This window comes from Schistocerca americana, chromosome X, assembly GCF_021461395.2.
Source record: "Schistocerca americana isolate TAMUIC-IGC-003095 chromosome X, iqSchAmer2.1, whole genome shotgun sequence".
NCBI lineage: Eukaryota > Metazoa > Arthropoda > Insecta > Orthoptera > Acrididae > Schistocerca > Schistocerca americana.
Window position 1 is genome coordinate 13,164,889 of NC_060130.1, and position 25,219 is coordinate 13,190,107.

Sequence of the window (25,219 nt, forward strand, 5' to 3'; positions counted from 1 at the left end):
CCACACAGTGGGCCATAGTGTCTTTTACACACAATAAATCTTCAAACTTATTTCATTGGCTAAGTTAAATTTCGAGTGTGACATGCTATTTAGTAAAAAATAGCAAACGGTAGACATGGATGTTATTGTGACTCTTTCCTAAGGCAACATTTGTGTATTACACTTGTAGAAGTGCACTGCAAAATAAAACAGTAGACCGTAAGTTCAAACAATGGAAACTCCAGGTTGGAATATCAGCAGTGTAGGAAAAGATAGAGTGCTAATTACCATAAAGATGGCACGTTAAAATGCAGACAGGCACAGTTAAGACACTTACACATAAGCTTTTGGCCACAACCTTCATCAGAAAAAGAAATAGAAATACACACCATTCATTCACACAAGCAAGCACACCTCACACACACATGACCGCCAACTCCGACAGCTCAGAGCAGAATGCTAGTCTGTAAGTTTGCTACACAATAAAATAATTATTCTGAGCTACAAGAAAAATGGATTCAAAGAACTAAACTGCTTGAAGAAAAAAAAGGGAAGCTCCCTGAAGCAACGTAGTTTCACGAGTGTGCATACCAGTGGTAAATTATGAGAGTCGCAACTCTCTGAAATGGATACAAAGGCCACCAGATTGCATTAGCTTTGTTTGTGTCTTGGATTGTTACCATGAATGGTAGGAGCTATAAGAGATGTGAAGAGTGTAAGATGTTGAGTGATCCCTGTGAAGGACACAGATGCCCTGTACTTCTGTGAGTCAGCATTATCAGCATGTAATAAAATTTGAAGGGGCCTAATTGTGTGTCTCCATTTGCCAGGCTGATTGAATTATGCAATATGCAGATTTGTGAGACATTCAGATGTGGTAGTGGCCCCATGTTGGACTGCTTGGGAACGTAAGGGCAGCGTGCTTGTCAGCAAGCTTCCAGTTGACCGTGTCTGACGAGCCCATGGGAGAATCGCTGTAATGTACACTGAGCACATTGTAACCCTTTCACACCTGCACCTGTCATGTGATCAGCAGTGAGTCACATTCTGCAAGACCCGCGATTGCAGTTGTCAGTCAGTATGACAACGACATAGGGAGAGGGCGTGTGGGGCAGCATCGGATATGACTTCAGGTCACTCTGACAGCACAGCAGTATGTCATGAACATCCTACATCCTCATTTGCTACCTCCATGTCCAACGGAGTTACAAGAGACAGAGCAGTGAAAACATATCCAGTTGTTGACTCACAAAATGGTTTTGAGCTGTGACGCATATAGTCTTAAGTGAATCATTCATACAAAAAGAAAAGAAGAAGAAGCTAAAGTCAGAATGTGAAAAAATTGGAGAATGGAATAGATATTTGAAGACTTCACACTTGAAACTCCCAGTTTTCCTATTGTGAAAGTGCCTTTGTGACCATATGCATTTCACTGACGATAAACTTTTTTTTTTCCCCCTGGGTCTTGGCTCCATATTTTTTCATCCAGTTGAGTCAGAATACTTGCATAGTATTTGTGAGGTATTGTTTCAGTCTTGCAAGCTAATCTAAAATACAAATCCCTTTTGCATCCTAGAAAACAATGACCACTCTTTCTCTCTGATGAAGTCACCTTGGCTATTTTTGTGCAACTGCTGTTTCATTTCGGTCATCTCTCATCCACGGGAACAGATTGGTGCATAGAATCAGTTGTGTGTCAGATTGTCCCAAATTGTTTTTCACATTAGGTTGTAGTGAGGCTTCAACAGATATGCCACTCACTTTCTGGTACAGCCACGGCATCAACTGTTTTGCACATCTTTTTAATTACTGATCTTGCAATATCACACTGTGTTCTTTCTCAGCATTTTCATATTTGATTGTAATTCTAGGAAATTGTTCATGAGTCATCTTACAGACATATGCCACATATGAATTCAGCCACCCATTCCTTAACTGTTGACTATGAAGGAACTCCCCTCATGAACCATGGACCTTACCGTTGGTGGGGAGGCTTGCGTGCCTCAGCGATACAGATGGCCGTACCGTAGGTGCAACCACAATGGAGGGGTATCCGTTGAGAGGCCAGACAAACATGTGGTTCCTGAAGAGGGGCAACAGCCTTTTCAGTAGTTGCAGGGGCAACAGTCTGGATGATTGACTGATCTGGCTTTGTAACATTAACCAAAATGGCCTTGCTGTGCTGGTACTGCGAACGGCTGAAAGCAAGGGGAAACTACAGCCATAATTTTTCCCGAGGACATGCAGCTCTACAACTAGACTAGAAGAAGAGATCGGTTGGTAGGACATGTTTTGAGGCATCAAGGCATCACAAATTTAGCATTGGAAGGCAGCATGGAGGGTGAAAATCGTAGAGGGAGACCAAGAGATGAATACACTAAGCAGATTCAGAAGGATGTAGGTTGCAGGAGGTACTGGGAGATGAAGAAGCTCGCACAGGATAGAGTAGCATGGAGAGCTGCATCAAACCAGTCTCAGGACTGAAGACCACAACAACAACAACATGAATGAACTGACTCCTAATAAGTAAGATGATGCCTGTAGAAAAGTACAGCAAGACAGTAATCTCAAAAAAGGACAAGGTAGACAGCACATTCTGTAGGACATATTAAAAATGATTGGTAAAAGAGACTTGGCGTGTTAAATGCAGCTTTTGATTACATGATAATTGAATTGGATAGATAAACAATCTACTCGCTAAGTGGCGGCAGAACACACACATAAAAGAAGATTATAATTAGGCGAGCTTTCAGAGCCAGTAGCTCATTCTTCAGGCAGAAGGGTTGAAGTGGAAGGAAGAGGGGTGAAGGATAGGTCTAGGAAAAAGGTTAGATTTTGAGAAAGTTACCCAGAACTGCAGATCAGGGGAGACTTTCCAGATGGGATGAGAAGGAAAGACTGATTCCACATCTACATACATACTCCACTAGCCACCATATGGTGCATGGCTGAAGGTACCCTGTCTCACTACAATAGTCTGAATAAAATTGCTTGATAGTTGACATCAATCACTTGCTGCAACAATGTTGCCATATTGGCTACCAGCTACCGTTTGGTTACAGGTGACAACAAACAAGCGGCTCACTTCACAAATTATGTTAAATGTTTAACACAGAGCAATTTTTCTAGTGGCTGGTGCAAGGTATGTCAGAAATGTTGGATACTCTGTTGACTATTGATTTAAAGTGACCAGTGACTGAACTGGGGCAGACAACGCGTTTTGTATCCCTGACTGTAAACTTGTGTCCTAACCCAGCTGAGAAAATTGTGGTCAACAGTCTGCAGCAGTACTAATATCATTATCGCTTTGTTCATGGCGATTAAAGCTAACCCTTAAGGGTAAACTCAAGACAACAAAAACTCAATTTCAGGGCTGAAAGCAAATTGAAATTTCTCCGTGTCATTTGTTACCTGTAACTATCCTTAAACTAGCTGCACATGCTGCCATGTTTGAAACCAGTGAACAGTCCGTGTGGGCCCTTAGTCGTGGATTATAGATGACTGAGACAGATTCCAAATGAAGAAATAATGACAAGATGAAAAATAAGACCAAATAGAACAGTCAAAACAATGATGAAAAATGATGCAGCGAAGTATTAAAAATAAAAAAATACATTTAAACCAATTAATTGAATGAAAATAATAATCACACTCATTTGGTTAGATTTGGAATTAAAAATTTTGCTACATTGATGAGATTCAAACCTACGACATGCTACACATTAGATTAATCTGCCAACCATTGTGCTATGCCACAGCACTGCATGAAGTATTTATATATGTGAATGTAGTGACCCAGTTCCAACTATGAATTGCAACCTTAAAAATTTCAGTTTCACGCAGTATAGTGAAAAGCTTATCTAATGTAAGATGATCTCTGTGAATATGATAACTATAAGTATGATACTGAATTACACCTTGTGCTGATTTATTCAGTAGTGTTTGGTTAGTGCTATGAATGAAATATGTGTCTTTCATTAGCATTGTTAATGTGTGTTGTTTTTGGTGTAGTTATCATGTGTCATGAAATACATAATAAAAGTGTCGGGCTCATAATTCGGGATACAAATACATCAAGAAAGAATGCTGTACCAGGAATTGGAAGTGACTGGACAATTTTGGTGGAGTTTGGCAACAGCAGACAGTTCAAGTGTGACGCTGACAACTCTTATTGGCGTTTGAAGTGCCAACTATCAAGTAATTTTAATTCGACTGTAGTCAGTTCCTTTCCCGTTCCATCTGCCAATCGAGTGGGGAAAAAGTGAATGTCTATATGCCTCTCTATGAGTCCTAATTTGTCATCTCTTATCTTCGTGGTCCCTATGCGTAATGTATGTTGGTGCAAGCAGAATTGTTCTGCAGTCAGCACAGTGTTCCTCAAAATCCCTCCAGGGATTCCCATTTGAGTTCCAGAAACATCTCCATAATACTTGTATGTTGTTGTTTCAACCTACTGTTAACAAATCTAGTATCCTGCCTCTGAAATACCTCAATGTCTGCTTTAATTTGACCCCTTGTGGATCCCAGACACTCAAACTGTACTCAAGAAGAGATCACACTAGCACCCTATATGTGATGTCCATCACAGCTGAGCCACACTAGTAAAATCCACCCAACAAACGAAAGATGATTATTCACCTTCCCTACCATGACCCTCACAAGTTTGTTCCATTTCATATCACATTGCAAAGTTATGTCCAGATATTGAAACAATATGACTTCTTCATTCATGACACTACTAATGCAGGATTCTGGCATTATGGATTTGTTTTTCCAACTCATTTGCAGTAACTTATACTTTTCTACATTTAGGGTTAGCTGTCATTTATTGCACCAACTGGGAACTTTGTCCAAGTCATCTTTTATCCTCCTAAATCACTCAACAATGACACCTTCCATACACCACATCATCATCAGCAAACAACCATAGATTACTGTCCACTTTGTCCATCAGATCAGTTATGCACATAGAAAATATGAGTAATAGCGCTCCTAGCACACATCCCTGGAACGATCCTAATGATACCCTAGTCACTGATGGACACTCACCGTCGGGATAATGTAGTGGGTTCTATTACTTCAGAAGTCTTTGAGCCACTCACATGTCTGGGAACCTATTCCATGTGCTTGTACCTTTGTTAAAAGTCTGCAGTGAGGCACTATGTCAAATGCTTCTCGGAAATCAAGAAATATGGAATCTGGGTTTGTGAATTTTGTGATGGCAAAGTTAGAGGAGCAATGCATCTGCATTAAATTTTGCGTGAAACTCAAGAAAACCTTTACAGAGACACACCAAATGATGCAGGGAGCCTATAGCGATGAGTGCTTAAGCCATACTCGGTGTTACGTATTATTCACACGTTTTAAAAATGGCTTTACAAAAGTCAAAAATGATCCTTGTTCAGGACGCTCTTAGATGTCCCCTGATGACGCTTGTGTCAGGAACGTCAACGAAATTGTGTGTGCCAGTCGAAGATTCACTGTCCGAGAGATTGTAGAAGAATGTAACATTTCAATTGGATCATGTTATGAAATGACACAGCATCTTGGAATGCATTGTGTTGCCGCCAAGTTCATTCCACGGCTCATGAGTCAAAACCAAAAAAACTTTTTGGATCTCACAAAAGAGAATGAGATGTTCCATGTGAGAATAGTATGACCCCTGCAGACTTCTTTTTATTTCCAAAGTTGAAAAGGATGAAGTTTTGCAATGGTAGATGAGATAAAAGAAAATTCGCAGACAGCACTTTATGCGACCCAGCAAGAGGTGTGTCAAGACTGCTCCTGGAAGTGGAAATGATATTGGAAGCAGTGTATCAATTGTGGAGGAGAGTATTTCGAATGAGACAATCCATAGTAACTAAAAGATAAGCATAGAAAATTTTGTGGACAAAGTTCTGGAATTTTTTGAACAGACGTCGTATGACAAAAGAGCATGCTGAGTTGCCCATGAGTGATGCTTTGTACTGATTTGTGGACATAAACTTATTGGTCACTATGAAACTGATTAGATTCAAACCCAGAATATGTACAAGAATTCTGCAGCAAACTGATGTTACGGATTGGTCTGTAATTTCGTAGGTCTGTTCTTTCGCCCTTCGTATTTACAGGAGACGCCTCTGTATTTTTTTCCCCAGTTGCTTAGGTCTTTCTGCTGGGTGAGAGATTCACAATAAATACAAGCTAAGTAAGGGTCTAGTGCCATATAGCACTCTTTGTAAAACCAAATTGAGATTCCATCTGCAACTGGCGACTTATTTGTTTTTAATTATTTCAGGTGTCAGGGATGCTTACGAGGGTGGTTTGAAAAGTTCTTGAAACAGAATAGAAAAAAAGTACTTATGTCACTGAAACTTTTTTGTTTTTCAATGTACCCTGCTTGTAGATTAATTCGCTTGGTCCAGCAGTGTTCCAATACCTTGATGCCATCTCGACAATGATTTTCCTCCAGGCCTACAAAAGAGTTGTCAACTCAGGCTACCAATTCTTCATTTAAGTGAATCTTCATCCACAAAGAAAAATTTTCAGTTTAGGGAAGAGGCACGTGTGGCAACAATTCATACCTTAGTTTGTGTAATTTTACCATGGCGATGGCACACGCGTGTGAGCGTGCATTGGCTTGATGCTAGATGACTTTCTTCCTTATTAAACCTGGCCTTTTTCGCATACCTTTTGTTATAATTTGTCCAGAAGGTTAGCATAGTATTCTCCAGTAATTGTTTGCCCAGTGGGGAGACAATGTACAAACAGAATCCCCTTCTCATCCCAGAACACTGATGCCATGATCTTCCCCGCTGAAGGAATTTGGTGGCGCATCCCAGAACACTGACGCCAAGTCCTTCCCCGCTGAAGGAGTTTGGCGGCGGAGATTCAGCATGTTTCCACTGCTTTGATTGTTGCTTTGTCTCTGGGGTATAGTAGTAAAACAAAGTTTCTTCGTGGTCACAAACCAGCACAAGAGATCTTGTTTGTTTCTCCTAAAACAGGCCAAACATTGTTGTGATATGTCCATTCTCATGCGTTTTTGACCCAGCGTCAAGAGTCGCGGCACCCATCTTGTGAATACCTTTCAGATACATCTGGCAAGCGTGAGCAATTTCATGCCCTCTAAATTGGTGATCCTCCTTGATCATTATGCGCACTTTTGCAATGATTTCTAGAGTAGTGACACATCTTGGCTGACCTATTCATGGATGATCATCATCTAAGCTCTCCTGACCAAATTTAAATTCATTTATCCACTTGGCAACAGTTGAAGACAAAGGAGCAGAGTCCCCTGGTGTATTCTGGAAATCGGCATGAATGTCCTTCGCTTTCATACCTTTCTTTATGAAGTTCTTAATTACTGCTTGAATCTCGACCCCCCCCCCCCCCCTGTACCGTCCCGTCATTGCAGATCACTACACAGGAACAACAACAGAGCCGTGTCACTGCCACAGCTCTCTTCCAAGAGCACTGACATGGCATGTGTTTACAGGCAACAGTCCAACGAATATCATGTGAACAACTTGTGCTAGCGCTGGCCTCTTGTGGTGATTGTTGTTAGGTGTCTTTGTGCTATTGTCAAATGACGGTATGTTTATATGATTCTCTTGCATGAATGATTTCTTGAATGCAAAATTTAAAACATTTATCTCCTACTGCCACACCAGACTGGTCAAGTGACTTGATGGAAAACTTTGACTCACTTAGTGATTTTACATAGGACAATAATTTCCCCTGCTTCTCAGCCAGATCTTTTGCTGAGGTATGACAGTGGTAGTAACCTTTCCTTGTTGGCATTTGGCATTCTCTTTTGAACTAAGAGTGCAGTAGCTTTTCCTTCCTCAGTATTTTCTGAATTTCATTGTTAAACCACAGTGGCTCTTTTGCATCCATAATTCGTTTACTAGGTACAGACTTGTTGAGAGTGCAATTCACGATCTATTTAAGCTTTGACCATAATCTCTCTATGTCCATCTTAATGGAACTAAGTGATGTCAGTTCTGTCTAAGTGAGATGCTAACATCTGCTTATCTGCTCTTTCTGGCATGAACATTTTCCTAGCCTTCTTGACTGATTTATTAATTTTTGTAATCTTAGTTGTTATGATGTTATCATGATTATTAATCCCCATCTCTATGCTGAAGCCATTGATGATATCTGGGCTGTTTGTAACTACAAGGTCTAAGATATTTCCATTGCATGTGGCATGCCAAACTAGGTGCTCAAGACAATTTTCGAAAACCACATTCAAAAGTGCTTCACAAGATTGACTGCACCCCCTGAAATAAAGCCATAGGCTACCATCTATACTCAGTAGGCTAAATTAACCTCCAACTAGCATTGCATGATCTAGGTATTTACGTGCTACTGTCTGTAGACTTTCTTTGAATGGCTCCAAAACTGTCATAGCAGAACTGGGTGGATGATTAAAACATCCATTAATTAACGTGATTTCACATAGACTTGTTATAGGCAACCAGGTAACTTCACTGTCACAATCAGCTTTGGCCTCAATAGAGACAATGGACACTCCCTCTCCTACAGTGTCTAACCTGCCTTTCCGATATATATTCCATTAATCACTAAATATGTGAGAGCTTTCTACTCTGGGTTTCAGCCAGCTCTCAGTCTCTGAGAATAATTTGAGTGGGAAACTTTCCTGGATGGCAGTAAATTCGGAAACTGTGTTACAAGTACTTTGACAACTGATAAAATTTTGACAATCTACACTGGAGTGAATTCAAAAGATAAACCTCAACCAACATTGAATGTATCTTGGTGATAAAGAGCCAAAATAAATAAATTGATGATTTTATTCCATTTCATCTGATTGAATGAAACACACACAGCATAACTACTCAGAAAACAACTATAGTGCGGATTACATTTACTATCATACATGTAGCACTCTGAGAACATTTCACCTTGTCATAGTAGTCCTGTGTTTTGGAACTAGGCAGTGCTTCATTTCACAAAGCGAAAGGAATAGCTTGTGTAAAAAAAAAAGAAGAGGAAATAGTGGTTGCTGGTGTTTTTAACACTATCATTCAATTTAGTTCCTACTGTGAACTTTGCAGCTAGGATATGTAAATGCTCTGAGACTGCTATTGATAATATCTTTATGAACAAATCTAGGGGAAAAAAGTCATATCACAAAACCAATAGTAAATGGACTATCTGATCACGATGTGCAGCATCTTGTGTTAAATGTTGAAACTTGTCAGGATAAAAAAATATTAAATCTGAGTACAGGAGGATAATAAATAAGCCAGAAATTGAGGAATTCAGGAAATTGCTCAAAGACATGAACTGGAGAGATGTTTACCTGACTCAAATGGAAAATACAAAGCATTTATTAATAAAGTTACCTCCTCTTTTGAAAATTGTTTTCCCCTAAAGGTAACTCAGATCACACAGAAGTCAAAAGATAAACCATGGATTACACAAGGAATAAAGATATCATGTGGGGCAAAAAGGAGACTGTATCTACTATCTAGGAACATTTCTGATATTAGAATTGTAATGCATTGCAAAGAATACTGCAAAATATTGAATCAAGTAATCCAGAAATCGAAGTAACTTTATTAAGAGAAAAAGATGATTATATCTGGCAACAAAATAAGAACTGTATGGGATATAGTGAAGACAGAGAGAAGTGGGGCCAAAAAGGAAGTGGAACAGATAGCTCTAAAAGTAAATGAGACTTTGGTAACAAGTGCATGTAGTGCTGTAAATCTCTTAAGCAAGACTTAATTTTTGTTACTGACGGCTTGGGGTTATCAGGTTCGGTGAATGGTGCAATGGAGTATCTGGGACCAGTCTTTGAAGAACATCGTGTAGAACTTATTCGAGGAACTTTGAATTCCAACCATTGCTTCTCAGTATACTTACTCCTCAATGAAATTTGATGCAAGTTATATATCTATATTTCCAACAAATAGCTCAATACATATTATCAATACTAGGAATAAGAACAATCTACATAAAGACCTAAAATCACTTATGTTGGTCCAAAAGGGGGCCCAATATTCAGGAACACACATTTTCAATAAATTACCAGCAACCATTAAAAACTTGGTTTCAGATAAAGCACAGTTTAAACAGAGTTTGAATGACTTTTTGATAGGCAATGCCTTCTACTCTACAGATGAATTTCCTAACAGAGACTGTTAGGCCAGCGTAAGTAAAAATATGTTAGATTTAAGTTTTGACAGTACTTGGTTGCAACAGTCAATATTAGGTATTTTGTGTATGCTAAATTTATTAATAGTGCATAACATAAATTTATTAATAGTGCATAACAATGTTTCCCCCCCCCCATGAACCATGGACCTTGCCGTTGGTGGGGAGGCTTGCATGCCTCAGCGATACAGATAGCCGTACCGTAGGTGCAACCACAATGGAGGGGTATCTGTTGAGAGGCCAGACAAACGTGTGGTTCCTGAAGAGGGGCAGCAGCCTTTTCAGTAGTTGCAAGGGCAACAGTCTGGATGATTGACTGATCTGGCCTTGTAACAATAACCAAAACGGCCTTGCTGTGCTGGTACTGCGAACGGCTGAAAGCAAGGGGAAACTACAGCTGTAATTTTTCCCGAGGGCATGCAGCTTTACTGTATGATTACATGATGATGGCGTCCTCTTGGGTAAAATATTCCGGAGGTAAAATAGTCCCCCATTCGGATCTCCGGGCGGGGACTACGCAAGAGGATGTCGTTATCAGCAGAAAGAAAACTGGTGTTCTACGGATCGGAGCGTGGAATGTCAGATCCCTTAATCGGGCAGGTAGGTTAGAAAATTTAAAAAGGGAAATGGATAGGTTGAAGTTAGATATAGTGGGAATTAGTGAAGTTCGGTGGCAGGAGGAACAAGACTTCTGGTCAGGTGACTACAGGGTTCTAAACACAAAATCAAATAGGGGTAATGCAGGAGCAGGTTTAATAATGAATAGGATAATAGGAATGCGGGTAAGCTACTACAAACAGCATAGTGAACGCATTATTGTGGCCAAGATAGATACGAAGCCCACGCCTACTACAGTAGTACAAGTTTATATGCCAACTAGCTCTGCAGATGACGAAGAAACTGAAGAAATGTATGATGAAATAAAAGAAATTATTCAGATTGTGAAGGGAGACGAAAATTTAATAGTCATGGGTGACTGGAATTCGAGTGTAGGAAAAGGGAGAGAAGGAAACATAGTAGGTGAATATGGACTGGGGGACAGAAATGAAAGAGGAAGCCGCCTGGTCGAATTTTGCACAGAGCACAACATAATCATAACTAACACTTGGTTTAAGAATCATGAAAGAAGGTTGTATACATGGAAGAACCCTGGCGATACTAAAAGGTATCAGATAGATTATATAATGGTAAGACAGAGATTTAGGAACCAGGTTTTAAATTGTAAGACATTTCCAGGGGCAGATGTGGACTCTGACCACAATCTATTGGTTATGGCCTGTAGATAAAAACTGAAGAAACTGCAAAAAGGTGGGAATTTAAGGAGATGGGACCTGGATAAACTAAAAGAACCAGAGGTTGTACAGAGATTCAGGGAGAGCATAAGGGAGCAATTGACAGGAATGGGCGAAATAAATACAGTAGAAGAAGAATGGGTAGCTTTGAGGGATGAAGTAGTGAAGGCAGCAGAGGATCAAGTAGGTAAAAAGACGAGAGCTAGTAGAAATCCTTGGGTAACAGAAGAAATATTGAATTTAATTGATGAAAGGAGAAAATATAAAAATGCAGTAAGTGAAACAGGCAAAAAGGAATACAAACGTCTCAAAAATGAGATCGACAGGAAGTGCAAAATGGCTAAGCAGGGATGGCTAGAGGACAAATGTAAAGATGTAGAGGCCTATCTCACTAGGGGTAAGATAGATACCGCCTACAGGAAAATTAAAGAGACCTTTGGAGATAAGAGAACGACTTGTATGAATATCAAGACCTCAGATGGAAACCCAGTTCTAAGCAAAGAAGGGAAAGCAGAAAGGTGGAAGGAGTATATAGAGGGTCTATACAAGGGTGATGTACTTGAGGACAATATTATGGAAATGAAAGAGGATGTAGATGAAGATGAAATGGGAGATATGATACTGCGTGAAGAGTTTGACAGAGCACTGAAAGACCTGAGTCGAAACAAGGCCCCCGGAGTAGACAATATTCCATTGGAACTACTGACGGCCATGGGAGAGCCAGTCCTGACAAAACTCTACCATCTGGTGAGCAAGATGTATGAAACAGGCGAAATACCCTCAGACTTCAAGAAGAATATAATAATTCCAATCCCAAAGAAAGCAGGTGTTGACAGATGTGAAAATTACCGAACTATCAGCTTAATAAGTCACAGCTGCAAAATACTAACACGAATTCTTTACAGACGAATGGAAAAACTAGTAGAAGCCAACCTCGGGGAAGATCAGTTTGGATTCCGTAGAAACACTGGAACACGTGAGGCAATACTGACCTTACGACTTATCTTAGAAGAAAGATTAAGGAAAGGCAAACCTATGTTTCTAGCATTTGTAGACTTAGAGAAAGCTTTTGACAATGTTGACTGGAATACTCTCTTTCAAATTCTAAAGGTGTCAGGGGTAAAATACAGGGAGCGAAAGGCTATTTACAATTTGTACAGAAACCAGATGGCAGTTATAAGAGTCAAGGGACATGAAAGGGAAGCAGTGGTTGGGAAGGGAGTAAGACAGGGTTGTAGCCTCTCCCCGATGTTGTTCAATCTGTATATTGAGCAAGCAGTAAAGGAAACAAAAGAAAAATTCGGGGTAGGTATTAAAATTCATGGAGAAGAAATAAAAACTTTGAGGTTCGCCGATGACATTGTAATTCTGTCAGAGACAGCAAAGGACTTGGAAGAGCAGTTGAATGGAATGGACAGTGTCTTGAAAGGAGGATATAAGATGAACATCAACAAAAGCAAAACAAGGATAATGGAATGTAGTCTAATTAAGTCGGGTGATGCTGAGGGAATTAGATTAGGAAATGAGGCACTTAAAGTAGTAAAGGAGTTTTGCTATTTGGGGAGCAAAATAACTGATGATGGTCGAAGTAGAGAGGATATAAAATGTAGGCTGGCAATGGCAAGGAAAGCGTTTCTGAAGTAGAGAAATTTGTTAACATCCAGTATAGATTTAAGTGTCAGGAAGTCATTTCTGAAAGTATTCATATGGAGTGTAGCCATGTATGGAAGTGAAACATGGATGATAAATAGTTTGGACAAGAAGAGAATAGAAGCTTTTGAAATGTGGTGCTACAGAAGAATGCTGAAGATTAGATGGGTAGATCACATAACTAATGAGGAAGTATTGAATAGGATTGGGGAGAAGAGAAGTTTGTGGCACAACTTGACCAGAAGAAGGGATCGGTTGGTAGGACATGTTCTGAGGCATCAAGGGATCACCAATTTAGTATTGGAGGGCAGCGTGGAGGGTAAAAATCGTAGAGGGAGACCAAGAGATGAATACACTAAGCAGATTCAGAAGGATGTAGGTTGCAGTAGGTACTGGGAGATGAAAAAGCTTGCACAGGATAGAGTAGCATGGAGAGCTGCATCAAACCAGTCTCAGGACTGAAGACCACAACAACAACAACAACAACAACAACAACAACAACAACAATATTTCATTCTGACAGCGTATTAATTCTGTAAATATTAGCTTCTCCAGTTTACTGTATTGTATTCACCTATTTTGACAATCTCGTGACAAATGATCAGGGTAGTATTCATTATATTAAAATGTTTTGTGTTATACATTCTGACATGTTCCACACCCTTGAGAATCATCTCATTTTTTCGGTGTATGTAACGAAAACTGAATCAAATCAAATGCAATCACCATCTCTCATCATGTAATAACTTCACTTCTTCTTCTTCCCTTGTCGTCTCCTGTTTTTCCAGTACTCATCCATCTCCTCCTCATGTTTTTCCCCCTTTATTCTATTCGTGTTGTTCTCAATCCCCTATTTCTTCTGCATCGAAAGCCTTTTATTTTTATTTTTATTTTTATTTTTATCGAGGTGAGTCTTTATGGACTGTGTGGTAACAACCGACTTCACTGTAGTGTCCAGGTCTTGTTCTTGCTCCAGCTTTGACTTCCTGCCAGTATCTTCTGAGCCCCTCCAAGAAGTACCTTTTTATGCCCTTCAGATAAGGGTCCTCACTGTCTTTCGGATGTTGATGCCATGTTAAAACCTTGGTAGTTGGTCACCAATCTTCTAAATTTGTTCCTTTCAGGAATTTCTCTCTGAGATACCAATCTGCTTAAGATCTTTTTCACATTCTTTGAACCATCTCGGCCTCGTTTTCTTAGATGGGATGAAACTCTGTATTCTTTTTGATAGTCGATCACCGTCCATTTTCATGAGATGACCATAAAATAACAATCATTTCTTTGTAATGGATGCTGTGATAGGTTCTGTCTTGCTGCACGATTCCTCATTTGCTCTCATTCGCCATTGTCCATCGACCCATATATTACCTTAGGATTTTCCTTAATATCCTACACTCACACTTTTCCAGCCGCTCAGCTTGACCTTGTCTATTCGTGGTCAAAGTTTTGGATGCTTATAAGCCCTCAGGTTTTACAACTGTATTATAATGTTGGAACTTGGCCCACATACTCATAGACTTTTTGCTATAAGTATTCTTTGTCAGTTGGTATGCTTGGTCTAACTTCCTCATCCTGGCAATTGCTTCTTCTTTTAATCCATTCTCCTGGTGGATGACTTCACCGAGATACCTGAAATTCTTAACTCATCCGATTTTTTCCCAGGTTGGTTATCATCCATTCAGGTCCATCACAGATGTTCGTCATATATTTTGTCTTTTGAATAGAGATCTGGAGTCTAACTTTTTTCAGCAATTTCTGACAGCCTATTTATCTTGTTGACTGCTGACTCTATGTTGTTAGCAAAAATGGCCAGGTCAGCCGCAAAATCTAAGCAGTCAATGCACACCCCTTTGTTCTTAGGACCAAGTCTGAACCACTCTTCATTTGTTTCTTCTTGGGCTAATAACTTTCTCCACTCTCGAGTGACCTTTTCCAAGACACAATTGAAAAGGAGAGGGATAGTCCATCTCCTCGTCTTATGTCCGTTCTGATTGTAAAGGGAATTGATACCTCACCCATAAATTTAAATTTTGACGCTGTGTTAGTAAGAGTTTGTTTGATCAGCTTTCTTGAGGTATTATCCATCCCAAACTTTTCCAAAATATTCATTAATGCCTGTCAGTCGATGGAGTCATATACTTTTTGAAAATCAACAAACATGACCACATAGTTATTTCTTCCAGTTTTTTGGACCTGATGATGTTCTTCAGGCTAAAGATCTGTTCTGCGCAAGAATCGCCCTTTCGGAAACCAGCTTGATAGTCCCCAATCAGTTGGTTACAATGACCTTCTATTCTATTCTGTATCACTTTGGAGAGAATCTTATATGGAACAGATACTAATGAGGTACCCCTATAGTTATTGACATTCTATTTATCACCTTTTTTGTGTAGACGATGGATTAAAGCTGACTGCCATTCAGTTGGTATCATCCCAGCTCTCCAGATCTCCTCAAAAAGTTGGACTAGTATATCTAGAGTTTCATTATTTGCCAGCTTCAGTAGTTCCACCACTATTGAATCCTCTCCAGCTGCCTTATTATTCTTAAAGTTGTTGATGATCTCTTTGGTCTCCTCTTTACTAGATGGAGATTAGGGGTAGTTTGTGGATTGGGGCACATGCAGGGAATCTTTCTTTCGGTTCATCACAATTAAGTAGGTTTTCAAAGTAACGAGACATGATCTTGCAGTTTTCTTTGTTGGTCAGGCCGAGTGTGGTGTGCATACTGTAAGACCTTCAGTACACACACCATCAGATTATTTGACTTGTTGCTCTAACGAAGTAAGCGAGTGTCAGCAATATGTCTCGTGGTCTTATCATGGTGTGTTTATCTTCTGCCATTCGGTCAGATGATAGAAATGCCACTTGCATGCTTAGAGTAGCAGATTGACGGTGACCAACTTTAAACAGAATTTGATTAATTTTCACACACATTTACTAAAATAATAACAAATATAAAAATTACTTAACTTGGTTCTGGATGCTATTTACAATTGACAATCTGAAGTTCTTTGGGATTGGTACGTTAATCTTATTCTCACATATATCTCAGATACTTGACAAAAGTGTCTATACATTTATCTTCATGGCTATGTACAGGAATATGGTAATCTTATCAGACGCAGACTGAATCTTGACTATGGACTGGTACAGACAATTGTAGAACTCGACGGACTGGTACAGACTAATGCAGACTGGTACAGACTAATGCAGACTCATACAGACTGGTGCAGACAAATGCAGACTGACTGATCGAAGGTCTTTACACTCGTTATAATACCTCGCACGTTCATGTATCACTGCGCGAGTGTGATGCGCGAGGAGAAAATGTTCTATGTTAGCAGCAATCTCATTGGCTGCGTTACATATTAATACGCGGATCGGCGGAAGCAGAATTTTGTCCGTCTCTATGGCAGCGCCATCTCATAGTGCGGAGATGGACGAGCGCTGCGCCTGCGCTGTTTTGCTTAGCGGGGCGCACTCTAGTGGGAAATTTGTGTACGCGCTGAATATGCGGAACTATGTACACAACACTGAGCTTTCCATTTTCGTCTCTAAAACAAAAACTAGGGGCTTGGTATCCTTTCAAGTTCGATTTGAACGTCTGATAGAAGTCTCTGACATTGTTTATCTGGAAACGCTGATCGATCTATTCTAACTGCTGTTTCTCATGCAATTGCTTAGACCTTCATAGAGTTCTGGCTGCATATTTTCGAACTTCATGGAATACATCAAAATCATCAGGACTCCTGGTAGAATTCCACTTTTTCCATGCACTTGCTGTTTAGGCCACCACCTCACCACAAACCTCATTCCACCATGTATGATTCCTCTTTTTAGCTGTCAGGATTGTAGTATTAGCTGCTTGTTGGATCATGGAGGCAATGTCTGCCCATTTATGGGATTCAACTGTCAGTTACTGGTGGCATTGTTCCAATATGTTTTGATTGATTTTGATCTTCGCAATATCATATTTATGAATTTTATTTCCGGTTTTCACGGTCTTATTGAGAGGGATGAAATTAATTTTGATCTTGGAGAGGTGATGATCCTTTTAAATTCAGTATTTTATCTGTAAAAAGGTTTCTTTCTATTATTTCTGATTGTTTGATGTTGTTTCTTTCTTATTTCTGTAATCCATGCTATCATTGAGTCCTTCTTCCAGTACTACTCATTCAGTAGAGGTCTCTAAAAAAAGATTAATCTTCTTTTAGCCATTACTTCTGATATTTTCTCAAAATTTTTGTAGATCTCCTCATTACTTCTCATTTTCCAGCCATCTGTAGCTTGTATTGCAATCATTATTTTCTAATAATGCTCCTTTGAGGAACCTCTGTTCTGTCCAGCTTATAGTTCATCATTAGGCATCCTCATCCATATAAACATCCTGGTCATACCACTGTGGGATAGTGTTTTAGTTTTGTTTTTTTAGTTGTACATTTCTTGTTGTAAATATCCTTTGTAAAACGATTTGCTCTCTCCAGTTTGCTGACTCTTGCATCTACTGTTAATTCTTCTAGTCCATTTTGTTGTACAGTTTGTCCAATATATTTAAATTTACTTACTAACGCTATTTTACATTTTTGTTTTTCTAAGAATGTTGATGCATTGTTTGAAATTGTCATCAATGTTGTTTTTTCGGCTGAAATTTTGGGACCAGCTCTCTTTGCTATTTCTTCCAAAAGATTTCTTTCAATAACTGTCTGTCAGATTTTTTGAAAGTATATCAGAATCATCTGCAGAAGCCAGGCAGTTTACCTTAATTCCATTTGTTATTCGTCCTAAAATTATTGGTTCAATTTTGTAATTTTTTTTTCTCCAAATTCCAGATACTTTCTATTTTTTCTAGAATGCAGTGTTACAGTAAAGGTGATAAACTGTCCCCTTGTCTAACACCAGTTTTTATTTCAAATGGTTGAGATACTTCTCCCATAAATTTAGCTTCAGTCACCCTATTTGCTAGTGTTTTGAGGATTATGTTTGCTTTAACACAAAATTCTTTGATGATTTTACCCATAATTTCTCTGCCTACCAAATCAAATGTTTTCTTGAAACCAATACGTGATACTATTATTGGTTTGGTGATTAACAGTCTGTGGAGAATTATCAATTTTCTAATAAACATCTGTTCTGTGCAGGGTCTTCCCTTTCTAGAGCTCCTTGAGATTCTCCCAGTTATTTGTCTAAAGTTTCTACAACTCTGTCCAGAGAATTTTTGATAATATTTTGTATACCACTGGCAGAAGTCAGGCATCTCTGCAATTGTTGACATTTTGTGTGTCCCCTTTTTTTCATAGCTGTGGATTAATGCTTTCAATAATCTCTTCAGCTTTCCAAATGTTCTCAAACAGCAGTTGTAGATCATTTGTGTGTTCTGACTATTTCAATAATTTTGCTGTAGTGGAGTCTTCATTTGTTGCTTTGAAGTTTTGGAAGATTTGATGGCTTCATGAATTTATTGCTCTGTTAGTGGAAAATCTTCCTCCAGATGTTGTGGGACTGCTATTATATATTGCTACAATGTGCTGTTATTATTGTTGTTGTTGTTGTTGTTGTTGTTTGGTTGCCTGTTCTTCAGCACTTTCTTTCTGTTTCCTTTATCTATTTGCCGCCATTTTAGCCCATTTACCGGTATTTTCAGCTTGTTCTTCACTTATTTGACCTTTTGGTGGCTCCTCTTGAAGAGATCTTATTTCTCAGCATTTAAAATTACATCATCTGCTGCTCTTTCGCAACTGAATTTCATCATGTCCATCTTCCTTGACTCAAGATCCTGAATTTTCATCCTTAATTCTTGAACAGTCTCATTTCTCTTTTTGTGTTTTCCAGATGAAGAAACTTTTGGTCCTCAAAGCTAAGATTAGTATCAGTTTTTTTATTTGTTTCTGCCTATGGCTGCTATATCTCTTTAGTTAGAATATTTTCTCTCTCTGTATTTGATTATAGTCTAAGTCTGAATATTTTTATAAGTACATTTATTGCTATAGCAATGAGTAAAATAAATTGTATTGCACTGCCTGTAGCATGTAGCACCATTTTGACTTTTAGTCCTCTTGCTGTACAAAAAGTAGCTTTGATGATTACTTAATGCAAGTATTTTGTAAGAGCTGTGGAACGGTTAGTATCTGTTTATATTTTTCTGATTAATTCAAGCTCGTCAATGCACATCCTGTGTTAAGGAAATATTTGCACTGAATTTACTGTGTGTTAAATATAAGCAGTGGATCCATTGGGGTAGTCTGTTTGGTAGAAATATGTCAAGGTGAACAAAACAGGAGATGGTGAAGGAAGAGAGGGAAAAGAACAACATTTGCTTCTCATCAGCATTATAACTGGGTTGCAACATTCAGTGAAAATTATCTGTGACAGGAAGTTGTCATAAATACATTTTTTGAAGAAACTTTATGTTTGTATAAGCATTTATTAAATTTAAAAAGTTGGATTTCATCTGTTAATACAAAAGATAATGTTTTGCATTGCAGGCATGATGAACCTGTCAAAGATGAAGAATCGGCCAATGATTCTTATTGGAGGATAACAGTATGTATAACTTAAACTTGAGATTCTTGAAAATAAAGCTAGTCAGTATTTCTTAACAGTACTGATTTAAATACATCTAAAAGATCGCTGTTACCTAAATGAAAGTTGACGGGCAAAGTCTTAGTGGACATTTGTATAAAATTGTCATAGGTGTTATTTACAAGAAGAGTAAGTAGTTTCAATAGGAATGTGGTGAGACATTTAACAAATGTCATGACCACACATTAATAGGACCTTATAACACTACCATTATGATATTAGTATGCTTTTACGTAAATAACAGAAACCCTGTCTCTATGTTGCCACGTATAACCCTCTTACTAAAATTTAGTTTAGTTTTAAAATAAAATACACTATCGAAGGATAGTCCTGTTTACAGGAAAAGATAATCAATAGAGTTATCCTTCTTACAGGATTTACCGTGTGTTGCGTTTAATGGATAAGTAAATTGGACTATTCACTTCTTTTCCTAAGATCTTACCCAGTGGCAAGATAGGAACACAGTATGAATAATAATATACTGAAGCTAGGAAAACTCATTTCCAAGTTCATTTAGTGGTTTAAAACATGTACTTAATGGTCACCAACCTATCCTGGCAATGAAATAGTGAAGTATTGGAGAAGCAGAAATGTGAATTTTGCCTACTTTCTTGCTACTGTTTAGTTTGGCTCTTCAAATAAATTACCCCACTTAAACAATTTTGGGCTGCATCTTTATACATTATGTTTTTAAAAAAGAAAAAGCCCAGTAGATAACTTCAAGGAAGGTAAAAAAAATTAGCCGGGGTGGGGGGGACTACCTTTAGAAAAGCACTTTCCATAATCAAGAAACTTAAATACTTAGACACTAAAGCACACACTTTTTAACTGAACATTTCACTTAAAGAAAACCTCTTTCTTGGTGGAATTTACTTTCAAAAGCTATTATTGTTTGAAATAATTCTGTGTAGCCATCTAACAGGTTCTAGTAACTTGGCTTCACTCTGATTGAATTTTATGTAAGCAAACCATAACACTTTGCAATAGTTAAGAAAACATTTTTATTATTTACACTAAAGCAATTTAAATGGTGCCTCTTTATATTAACTTGGCACTTCATAAGTCTGTAAAACAGGACACTCGGATTAATCAAACACCAGGAAGGAACCCTATACAGATGTATGATTAGGATGAAATAACAGGGTGAGCCAGTTTCCGTAAAGTTCAAGAATGATTATTAAAACACAGTTTAAATTAATGGTTCATGCTGTACAAAGGTAAAAATAGAAAAAAATCTTATCTGGTGGCTGTAGGCTTGAGTGTGGTGAACAGTTATGATGGCTACACTACCCACACTACGGCCTGCAAGTTTCTTGCTGTATGGGCTCAATTTCTCTTCTTGGCTTCATTCAGTTTTACATACAGTAGCTCAACAACTCGCAGCTATGCTGTAAGCTGTTTGCAGTCTTCAACCGAGGCATTTTTATGAAAATTTGCAGGCAAAGCTTCTGCTCCACAAAGGAGTTACCTCAATCACTGCTGCCTTCAGACTGTGTGACTTACTTCCCGAACTTGCTCAAGGTAGCACGCCAATTCGCCTTTCGCACCTCTTCCGTGCGCCACAGCCATTTTCGTTTCAAACAAAAGCACACTGGTTTTTACATAACACCTATTTCTTACATTGTTCCTAAGCATGACCATTTCTTAAATTGTCAAATTTACATCAACATGAACAATTTATACACACACATATTTTTAAATACAAAATGTTATCAAAACATTATTCAGACACTTGGTATCCTTTGTAGAGGACTTGGGCAGGTTTGTCCCATCCTAGTACACATTATTTTGTTACTTCCCTTCAGATATTCCATTTAGCTACATCTACAATAATTCCCAATGTTCTGACTTTTGAGGTGTCCAGTGTGGGTTGCTCTCCACTTCCTGGGTGTATTGTATCTAGTTAGCTTTTTCAAATTTCCATGAGGGTTTATCAATGTATTTTGTAACTGATATTTCAGCACCAATGATAACTTTTGTGAGCCAATGTACACTCCTTGAAAAATGTTTAGGTACTACTATTGAGTGATTCAGTGGTAATTTGTTCTCATCAGTGGAAAAGATGGATGGGTCAGGTTTTGTATCAGTTTCCATCTGCCTGCCCAAAACTTTTTAAATTCCTTGGCATCAAACTTAGATAATTTCTTGTGTGTTGATCCATTCGAACAATGGTTCTCTATTTTTGTCTCTATTTATGTATCTCCAGGTTGTGTTTTGGAATTAAAATCTTAAACATATACGTGCTGTCTAGTTGCTGTGTGTAAGACTAGTGTCAGACACTTTCCGTTAGGTGATTTGTGGACTGATGTAATAACCAGGCCTTTGAGTTTTATCCTAATTACTTCTACATCACTAATTTTCTGACAGCTTAAGCCAGCATAATCCAAGAGCTGTTTCTTTTTTCATTTATTGTGGATGCACCTAACAATTGAGAGGAGTATTGATATTGCTTTATATTGCGTAATCTTGCATGTAGCTGCTGAATTATCACCTAAATGCATTTCCTTTAGAGCTATAATACTGATGGCATGCTCATCATTTAATTTGCTTTGGTAACTGCATTTGTCACTTGTTAATCCTACGTTAATTTGCATAATATGGACACCTTGCCTGATAATTTTTGACTGTAAGCTCTGAGACGTGCTAGACCATCTTTTGTGTAGAGTTTTTGCTGTCTGCTCCTGCAGTCACACAGCCTTGGTGCACCATCTCAGGGGTTGTCTACATGCCCCACAACAGTCTTTTTGGTGTCCAGTGTGAATGATTCACTGGTAAATATCCTGTCCCATACACTTTTGTTTGTAGACAATACTACTGTGTTAGCTGACAATAGAAACCCTGAGCCAGGAAGCAGTAGTCTCAGTACCTCAGAGAATTAGTTTCAGGTAAAGTATATGGGTCTAACATATCTAAAATGCACATGGTTTAGTTTGGAAACCACACAAACAGCCAAATGTACACACCCGCAGTAGCTGCTAGGGGTGGGGGGGCAGAGTGATTGGAGAAGACAGTACATGGTCTGAATGGGAAAAGATTGGTGGGTACAGAAGAGAGAAGGGAAAAGGTAAAGTGAAACAGTGGGAAACAAATTAGCAGAGGTTTAGGTCAGGTGAATGGCACTAGATGTGCTGGAGAGACAATTTCCACCTGTGTAGTTCAGAGAAACTTGCACTGGAAGGGAATATCCAAATGGTATGTCTAGTGAAGCAGTTGTTGAAGTGGTGTACTGCCTCTTGGCAACTGCAATGTCAAGTCTGTGGTTTGCCACAGTTTGGTGCTAGACATTACTGCGAGTGAACAGTTGGTTACTTGTCATCCCTACATGGAAAATTGTATGGTAATTGCAGCATAGCTGATTTTTAACAGGTTGCTTTTGCACATGATCGTGCCTTTTATATGGTGGGAGATGCCTGCGACTGGACTGCTGTAGGAGGTGGTGGGTGGATTTGTGGGACAGGTCTTGCACCTGGGTCACTCACAGGATTAGTGGCGGACAAGTATGTTCTCTAGATTGTGCAGGCCGTGGAACACTACTTTGCAGGACATTGACCGTGAAAAACAGAGATTGCATCGGGATTGAATACAAAACACACAATGCCAAGTTAAGTACAAGAAGAGTGAATCTTCTAAGAGTTTGTGCTTCCAGCGTCTCCTGGTAGACCAGTATTAGATTCCGATGCACCAGTGCAGGTTTACTGTATCCCTTGGACTTTCATATTGACCGTGAAACACAGAAATTGCATCGTGATTGAATAAAAATGGCACAATGCCGACTTAAGTACAAGAAGAGTGAATCTTCTAAGACTTTGTGATTTGAGCGGCTCCTGGGAGACCAGTATTAGATTCCGACGAACCAGTGCAGGTTTACTGTATCCCTTGTACCTTCACATTGACCATGAAACACAGAAATTGGATCGGGATTGAATAGAATAGGCACTATGACGACTTAAGTACAAGAAGAGTGAATCTTCTAAGATTTTGTGCTTTGAGTGGCTCCTGGGAGACCAGTATTAGATTCAGATACACCAGTGCAGGTTTACTGTATCCATTGGACTTTGAGATTGACATGGAACACATAAATTGCATCGGGGCTGAATACAAAAGGCAGAATGCCGACTTAAATACAAGAAGAGTGAATCTTCTAAGAGTTTGTGCTTTGAGCGGTTCCTGGGAGACCAGTATTAGATTCCGTTTCACCAGTGCAGGTTTGCTGAATCCCTTGGACCTTCACATTGACCATGAGACACAGAAATGCATCAGGATTGAATACAAAAGGCACAATGCCAGCATGAGTACAAGAAGAGTGAATCTTCTAAGAGTTTCTGCTTTGTACAGATTATGGAAGACCAGTATTAGATTGCGATGCACCAGTGCAGGTCTGCAGAATCCCTTGGACGTTCACATTGACCATGAAACTCCGAAATTCCATCGTGATTGAATACAATTTGGCTCTAATCCGACTTATGTACAAGAAGAGTGAATCTTCTAAGAGTTTGTGCTTTGAGCGACTCCTGGGGGTAAAGTATTAGATTCCGTTGCACCAGTGCAGGTTTACTGTATGCCTTGTACCTTCACTTTGACCATGAAACACAAAAATTGGATAGGGATTGAATAGAATAGGCACAATGACGACTTAAGTACAAGAAGAGTGAAACTTCTAAGAGTTTGTGTTTGAGCTGCTCGTGGCAGACCAGTATTATATTCCAATGCACCAGTGCAGGATTACTGTATCCCTTGGACTTTCACAGTGACCGTGTAACACAGAAATTGCATTGGGATTGAATACTAATGGCACATTTACGACTTAAGTACAGAAACAGTGAAACGTCTATGAGTTTGTAGTTTGGGCGTCTCCTGGGAGACCAGTAATAGACTCCGATTCACCAGTGCAGGTTTACTGAATCCTTTGGACCCTCACATTGATCATGAAACACAGAAATTGCATCGGGATTGAATACAAAAGGCACAATGCCGATTTAAGTACAAGAAGAGTGAATCTTCTGAGAGTTTGTTCTTTGAGCGGCTCCTGGGAGACCAGTATTAGATTCCGATGCAGCAGTGCAGGTTTCCTGTATCCCTTGGACCTTCTCATTGACCGTGACACACAGAAATTGGATCGGGATTGAATACAAAAGGCACAATGCCGACTTAGGTACAAGAAGACTGAATCTTCTAAGATTTTGAACTTTGAACGGCTCCTGGGAGACCAGTATTAGATTCCGATGCACCAGTGCAGGTTTACTGAATGTCTTGGACCTTCACAATGTGCATGAAACACAGATATTGCATCAGGATTGAATACAAAAGGCACAATGCCGACTTAAGTACAAGAGGAGTGAATCTTCCAAATGTTTGTGCTTTGAGTGGCTCCTGTAATACGTGTATTAGATTCCCATGCACCAGTGCAGGTTTACTGAATGCTTTGGACCTTCACATGGCCAGGATGCACAGAAATTGCATCGGGATTGAATACAAAACACCCAATGCCGACTTAAGTACATGAGGAGTGAATCTCCTAAGTGGTTGTGCTTAGAGCGTCTCCTGGGAGACCA

General features: G+C 39.1%; 1 protein-coding gene across 1 annotated transcript in view; it reads left to right on the forward strand.

Moving 5' to 3' along the window:
* Window positions 1–19,626, forward strand: part of LOC124554885 (molybdenum cofactor biosynthesis protein 1-like) — a 67,147-nt gene extending 47,521 nt beyond the window's left edge. Inside the window, exon 8 of the mRNA XM_047128559.1 lies at window positions 19,571–19,626. Coding sequence (XP_046984515.1) covers window positions 19,571–19,626 — 56 coding nt within the window. The remainder of the gene's footprint in view (window positions 1–19,570) is intronic.
* Window positions 19,627–25,219: the final 5,593 nt, after the last annotated feature.